Source organism: Podarcis raffonei, chromosome 2 (assembly GCF_027172205.1).
Source record: "Podarcis raffonei isolate rPodRaf1 chromosome 2, rPodRaf1.pri, whole genome shotgun sequence".
NCBI classification, from domain to species: domain Eukaryota; kingdom Metazoa; phylum Chordata; class Lepidosauria; order Squamata; family Lacertidae; genus Podarcis; species Podarcis raffonei.
In genome coordinates, this window is record NC_070603.1 from 55,752,376 (window position 1) to 55,760,073 (window position 7,698).

Sequence of the window (7,698 nt, forward strand, 5' to 3'; positions counted from 1 at the left end):
TTCATAATTCAGGCTTCCTTTAAGAAATTATTCTCTTATCATTTGCAGGTGGTTGAGAATCTTCTAAGCTTTTGCTTCCAAACGTTTTTGGATAAATCCATGAGTATTGAATTTCCAGAAATGTTGGCAGAAATCATCAGCAATCAGTTACCAAAATATTCAAATGGGAATATCAAGAAACTCCTATTTCATCAGAAGTGACTGCCTTAATACAGAAATAATGCCTTAAGGAAAAAAAAGTCAATTATAGCTTCTTTTTTACAAACTAAAAGATTTGTTAATTTTGTCCTTGCAACTATATTGGGTGTTCTTGTTTTTGTTTTGTAATTATGCACTACATGTGGTTTACAGAGGGCCAAGACCTAGGTTTCAGAAGCAGATGCCTCAAACTGAATGATTACAGGAAGAAGGAAAAGAAGGAAATATGATTTGGGATTTTCCCTCCAGAAACACCATCATATTCACAGGATAGGATATACCAAAACAGCAGTGTCAAGTTCAGAATCTACATTGTCAACATTCTGCTAGGAATTTCTGCAGTTGGCTGGATAAAATTTTCTAGGTTTTTGTTTTGGTATAGATTTTTTGTATAGTTAAGGTAGCATTTTGATTTATGCATGTAACATGAAGAAAGTTTACAACTGTATATCGGAAAAGGGAAGTTGTGCCTTTTATAGCTATTACTGTCTGGTTTTAGCAATTTCCTTTAACTTTATATACAGTGAACTAAGCTTGCTCATTTTTTCTTACATAATTTTTGTAAAACGTCAAGATGCCTATTGTACAGCTGTTTTTTTAAAGTGGGGCAGCTCATAGCTTAATGACCTCTAGATATTAATCTTTTAAGTATACTCATGTGAATATAGGTTGACTTTTCTAACCTGATCAAGACTGTCATAGTCACCTTTTAGATGTCACCTTTTAAATTTGGCCTATAAAAATCAGCTTTCTTCAGTGGCGGGGGTGGGGTGGGAGGGATTGAAATGTAATCCAAATCTAACCTGAACACTGGACATGCATACTTTTGATATTGGTCAAAGATTCTGTGAGCTACTTGCAAACTAGCTCTGTCTTAAACAGGTTTGTCAACAGAAACTTTTTTTTTTAAACAAAGCATACTAGATATTTACATTTAATGTGATAGCCATAATTGTAAGATTCTTGGGCTGGATTGACAGTAAAAACATCAGTCTTGACTGCCCATCAGGAAACCTTCAGGAAAATATGCATAATTGTTTAAAAGTTTACTTCTACATGGAAAAATTAACTTTTTCCATACTCAGTCTATTGCCATATGAGTGTATACTTCTGTGTGCATCAGTGTATATTATATATACAGTGGCCACAATCCAGAGCAGCTGTCATAACGCAGAACAAAACTGATGTGCACCAAAATTGGCATGTCTACTGTTCTCCTTGGACATAACTGAGAAGTAGCAAAACCTGTGCTTTTTTAAATTATTTGGAGGACAATATTGATGATCAGTTCATCTTTTTTCCCACAAGTGCAAAGCTGTGCAATTGCCTCCTTGGGTTTCTCAGAATTGTTGGATTACAGCCAGTGTTGCCATTCCAGAGAATCTGCTCCCTCCAACCTAAGATGTGATTGGCACTGCCGCTTCTTACAACCTATAGGGAAGGGGTTGGAGGATGGCAAGGCTGCCTTACGAGATGATAGTACTGCAGCTCATGCCTCACCAGTGCAGTAGTGCCCCGAGTCCTGAACACACACACCCAAGCCTACCTTTGCAGCAGCTTTTTGAACCCCAGTAAAGCAGAACAATAAGTAGAAAGAAGCCAGTTTCTGCTTGTGGATCACTCCCTGGATTGGGCAAAATCTTGACTCTATTTTAAGTTGATGGTTAATTTCTGTTGACTTCAATAGTCAGGAACTCTATATGTGTATATATGTACACGTATGCATACTTTATATAAATACATATACATAAATATCATTGAATTACAAAAAAATAAATGTAATTATGCCCAGTATATATTATGTTTAGTATTATAATGATTCTTAAAAGATTTTACTTCAAGTAAGATTTTTACCTTTATGCAGAAAATAAAATAGACCAAACTACAGAAAGAAACAAATCTCTTCTGGAAAATAAAAACCCTAAACTTGTGTTGTTACACACCCATTTTCACTTCATTCGTCACCCAAACAATCCTATCTTGTTTCCTGGAGAACACGAAAATTCCGCTACTGATTTAGTGGTGTAGACTAGAGCTTTGTCTCTGTACGTCTCCCAACCCTTCTGCATCAAACTACTAGTGTGCCATAAAAACAACCACCATATAAGTCTTGTGAATTTACAACCATGTAAGTCTTGTGAATTTTTCCTTGTCATCATTGATTTATATTTTAAAACAATTTGCAAGCTGTAGTAGCCTATCCTCTGAGCACCTTAGGAATTCTCAGAAAATTGTAAATGCTACGCCACTCGAAAGAAAGAAAGAAAAAATATTTTTGTTCAAAGTGGCCTGGATATTTCTGTAAAAAGAAATTAATGGGGGTTTAATTACTTAACAGGAGTTAACAATCAAAATATAATATGATGCTACTAATATTTTTTTAGTTATATTTTCAAATAGATATCATTTGGTAGAGTTTGAAAAGGAAGGAAGGGCTACTACAGCTTTAAAAGCAATTTATAAAATTATTGTAAAATAGCTTGTATAGTGTATCATAAGAATGGTTTTTAGATGACAGATTGCTTTATCATGACATGTGATATATTTTTTCTAGGGGTCACAAATGTGTTAAATGGTAACCCATACAAATTGTGGTTTGTCTGGAAGTATTAATCCTGGCAGCATTGTTCTGAAGTATCTAAAGAGGTACTCTAGTTTTACTTGGTGTGTTTCTATCGTTTGTTTGTTTTTATCCTTTTCCTTTTGCTTTCCTTTTTGTTTTAAAGGCACTTACCCATATTTGGTGGGAGTTCCTCGGGCTGAAACCTAAATCCATTAGTCCGCTGTAAGAAAAACACGGGAGCTGGAGGTTGAATTTAATTGCCCAGCCCGTGCGCTTGGTCCCCTCACATTCCAGGACTAAACCTGCAGCAGATGTGCAGGTTTATTTGACCCTTCCCCCTATCCCACCCCCCAAAAATAAAGTAGTGTGTTCGTATGTCCACACTTCTCTATGTATGGGGTTACTTTCACATATAGCCTCACAGAGCACCGCAAAACAGTGAGACAAATTTGGCAGTTAAAATGCATACAGGTACCAGCAATATGTAAATAATAGAGCATAGGTTGTTCGCCGTCTACTAAATACATTTCTAATTATTCAACAAAAATGTTCCTGGTAAAATAGGAGTTTTACCTGAACTATCTGTTTTTAAATCTTTTTTTAAAAAACAAAACAAAACACCAACAACAAACGTTAAGCTTATAAATGGAAATCCCCAGCTACTTTCAAGTAAAATACTACCTTTTAATAACAGTAATTATTCTTTTTGATCTCTGTGCAGTCCCACAATTGGGTGCTGCACCTATGCATAGCATCTTGAGAACCTTACAGAGCTTTTGTCAAGTAACTCATCCTCTGGTGCTGCGAGCCTCTTTGCAATTAACTGGGGAGGGGAGGGGGGGATAGGGCAAGCGCCACCTCCTTGAGAATGTGCTGCCTGCGTTTCTCTCTGTGAACTTTTCCACAGGAGCACCAGCTCCCTGGCTAGGGCTCTAGAAGGTTCTAAACATGTTCTGCATAGAATACAGTTGTGTTATGCACAGATGACCACTCAAAGGATACCAGAAACAGGTAAGAAACCTGTCTCTCTTCTTGAATAAGCTCTTTAAAGTATGTATGTTTTAACAGTTAATCTAAGCTTCAGAGAGTATTTTAACATTAGTTTGCAAACCATTGGGATGAAAACGTGTATTCTGCCTGATTTTAGTTAATGCTAAGAGACTCAAGTATTTGGTTTCAAAAAGGTTCCTGAAAAGATAAATCATGACACCCTGTCTTTATTTCAAAGGAAAGGAAAAATTGGAAAGTTGAACTTGGGAACTGATGTGTAGTAAACATTTTAGTCCAAGTTTAAGGAAGCTAGCACTGCATCCATGGACAACGTATTTGTGGTGGTTTACCTATACAAGTGAGGTATACAGAAATCAATATTATGACTATGTGCAAACAAGTATTTCAGCAGTGGAAAAGAGGCTCTAATTCTTTTGATTTCATGTATTTTTGCTCAGTTTTTGGACTTTGATTTCACTTTTTAAAAATGCTGATTCTGGAAAAGAACTTTCAATTTAAATGTGCTGTTAAGAATATAAGTACAAGCCATTTAAAGTACATAAGCATCAGCAAAAGGTATGTTGTTTCTTGTCTGGCTAGTCTTTTTCATGCTGGGGAAAATCAGCACTTCAAATAAAGCAGGGAATATTCTGACTTCTGTCTCTTCAGTGCCTTGCCACAACATGCTAACAGAAATAACATGGGTAGCCCCAGATATGCATGCTGTATGTTAGAATTGCACTTGGAAACTAATAGGAATGGCCTTTCATAGGATATGTTAGGGCATGCAAGCGGAGAGAGGAAATTTTATCACTTATACACCACTAAAGTAACTGAGAGCCTTAGCCTTAAGCCTGAGCACACTTACTTCGAAGTAAGTCCTATAAAATCTTTGGGACTGACTTCCAGGCAAATGTGCTTAGGATTGGTTTGCCAATCTTGCCAGCCGTACCATATTAAACCAAAAATACAGCATTGAGTTTCCTTGAAAACAGCAGAGGCTGAGAAAGTGCGCACAACTGGGGGAACAAGTGCCAGCCTACCTTTAGAAACACAGCCACTTAACTTGACAAAATAACAGCGTCTTAGGAACAGAGGTGGGAAGAAAGCAGACGGTGGAGAACTGAGAACCGAGGCTAGTCCCATTTACCATATTCATATACGCACATCATGTGGAGCGATTACAAATATGCAGGCTCATGAGATAGGATAGCACATCTTCATTTTGTTCAGCATGCAGAAACTCAGTGGGGCCTTAATTCTTCAACCTAGTGTGTATTCCGATGCTGATTATGCAAAGAACTTAACCCTTCTACACTTGCAAAGAATGAGTTAAATCAAATGCTGTCAGGCAGAACCTGTTTTAGTTTTTTTTAAAAAAATTAAGTACTATTTACAAAACCATATTAAATGTACAGGTGGGTGGTAGCTGGTGGGGTGGGGAGGTCTGTAATTTCTACAGCTTTTAACATCTCCTTTGAGAGATGCATCCCTCCCCCCGCTCCAACAGAAAAGCTGGGTCCAGAGCTACAGTTGTGTCTGCAGAAGGTGTCTTCTGTTGACAAGTAGTGTTATGTACTTTAGTGCCAAAGTAAAGTGAAAATAAATCCAAAGACGTTCTTCCGCTTCGTCAAGCAGAAGCCCGAGAACTTTTATAGAACCTACCTGGCATACTGTTACCCAAATGCTTTCCCTGGTGCTGTGTAAGCTTTTGGACATAAGAGTTAAAATTTTAAAATTAACTTGGGTAGTTAATGCCTCCTTAGCTTTACTGTTGCATCAGCACTAAGTTGCCGTTGTGGTGTTTACACAAAGCTTTTATCATGATGGGGCTGTTTATGCCCTGCATGACATGTCAGCGAATCCTTTTGGAACACCCATAGAAAGATGGGGTGGTATTTGGACATCACAGAACAACAGGCTCCCACTATTTTCAGCAAATGCATGGCAAATGAAATCGATGTCAGGGGAGGGGAAAACTTTTGCATGTTTTGACTAGCCCATGGGGCCAGTTCTGGCCCCTCAAGTGTAGGAGGGTTGAGACATCCGAGGAATGGGTGGCAAGGCCCTGGCGTTTTGAACCCACTGCAAGATAAAGTATGTGCTTAAGTACTTTGTGGAAAGGGACCAGAGTCTCCAGCCTCTTTCAGAATTGAGCCTCATCCACCACTGCCTGGTCAATATTAAAACCAATTGGGCACAATTGCCCTGAATGTACACACATTTTTATGCTACTGCTGTCAATGTAGGAACCGTACTTTCAAGCAAGAAATAGAGCCTGATATTATTGGAAAACACTGAAGGGCCCTTTTTGAGGCTTTTGTTTGCTGGTAAAAAGGCTGCGTGTGTGAAAATAGCCTCCTTCCTCCCCAACCTCCCAAAACCATACAAGCCCAGGCTTAATAGCACGGATTCAATAGTGTGTCAACGTTCTATTTTGTATATTATACAAAAGATATATAATGGGGACAAATCCTATATTATGCTGGTGTATGGCATTATTAAAAAGCTTTTTTTTGTTATTTTTATCACAGTAATTTTAAACAGTGTAAAAAAAAAATTAAAACAAGTGACTCCTGTTTAAAGATAAAAAGTTGTAGTTTTTTATTCATGCCGAATAACTCTGTAGTAACCATGTCTTTTCACCTACACAGTGAAATGTTGGATTGTAAAATCTTGTGTGGAACTGTTGAGCATTTATTTTTCATTTTAAATTTTGCTGTTCTATTAAATTCAAAGCCACACGTCTGTACAAAAGTTGCAGTAAATGTAAGCCATTTACAGCAATGCTGAATAATGGACAAAATGACATAATAAAAACCTGCTTTTTCATTACATGTTCAAATACCCTTTGAAGTAGGGTTTTTCGTTTTGTTTCTTGTACAGTGCGTTGCAGATGGAGTTCAGCCTTCTATTAACCTACAAAAATTAAGGCTGCAATCCTATAAACATTTACCTGGGAGTCTGTGTGTGGTTGCGTTAGAGTACTGTCAGTGAAAATAATACAAGCAGAAGCATGCCAAAAACTTTACTGAAAATTTATTTTTATCTTGCACACGAAACCCCTCCACCATCTTCTCCCCACCTCCCCACTCCGAATTATCAGGGTGGTGACAGATTCTTGGAATTTCCAAGAGGGTTGAGGGAACAAGCACGAACAGAACAGTTTTATACCTCCTGAGAGCAGTTAATACCTTTTAAATATGACGGCAGTGACCTGACCCCACCCTTCCTTATCCCAGTGGGGGCAGATGAAGAATCCAGGAATTAAAGACGAGCAACCATTCTGCTTATTCCCCAAATTGAACACAAATAGAGCGCTTTCTGCTCCTGAAATAGCCTCCTGAGAATACAGTAATTCACTAAATGAGGAAGGCATGCAACAGGATTTTAAAAGAAATGTGTGTGTGAATGACAGAACCTGAGCTCCATTGCCAGCTAAGTGAAACAAAACCTCCGGTCAGGGTTAAAGCAGCAGGGTTCACTGCAGAATGAGACAAAGGACTTTCTTGGATAAAATAAAAGCATTAAGTCACAAATGAGAATCTCACTGAAGCCACAGTTTTAAATTAATGGATTGGAACCAAGGCAACCAAAGCTGCTGAAAGACCGTGCTAATGACCTAAGTGAGTTGGCAAAACAACTTAATTTGTTTTAGAAAGAAACAAGTGGACAAATGCAGTTGCACTTCTAATGAAATAGTTTGGTGAAATCTATAAAACAGTTGCCTTCAACTTTGCTAATGCCGCATTTAAATTGGAGCAGCACCTGCACTGAAATGCATAAAAAGAATGACAAAAATTCTATTAACTTGGAGATTTGGGGGCTGCACCCTAAGTCTCGCTTTAGCCTCCACAGAGATCTCTGCAGTGGCTTTCATTTACCTGGGAGTCAGACCCAATGACCTGTAAAGGACAGGCATGAGCAGCAGATTCAGACAGATCCCC

At 38.1% G+C, this 7,698-nt stretch overlaps 1 protein-coding gene across 3 annotated transcripts in view; it reads left to right on the top strand.

The window, feature by feature from the left end:
* Positions 1-6,586, top strand: part of NR3C1 (nuclear receptor subfamily 3 group C member 1) — a 53,392-nt gene extending 46,806 nt beyond the window's left edge. For all 3 annotated transcript variants that reach the window (XM_053376692.1, XM_053376691.1, XM_053376694.1), the window contains one exon: positions 49-6,586. In XM_053376692.1, the coding sequence (XP_053232667.1) occupies positions 49-201 (153 nt within the window). In that variant the 3' untranslated portion in view covers positions 202-6,586. The remainder of the gene's footprint in view (positions 1-48) is intronic.
* Positions 6,587-7,698: the final 1,112 nt, after the last annotated feature.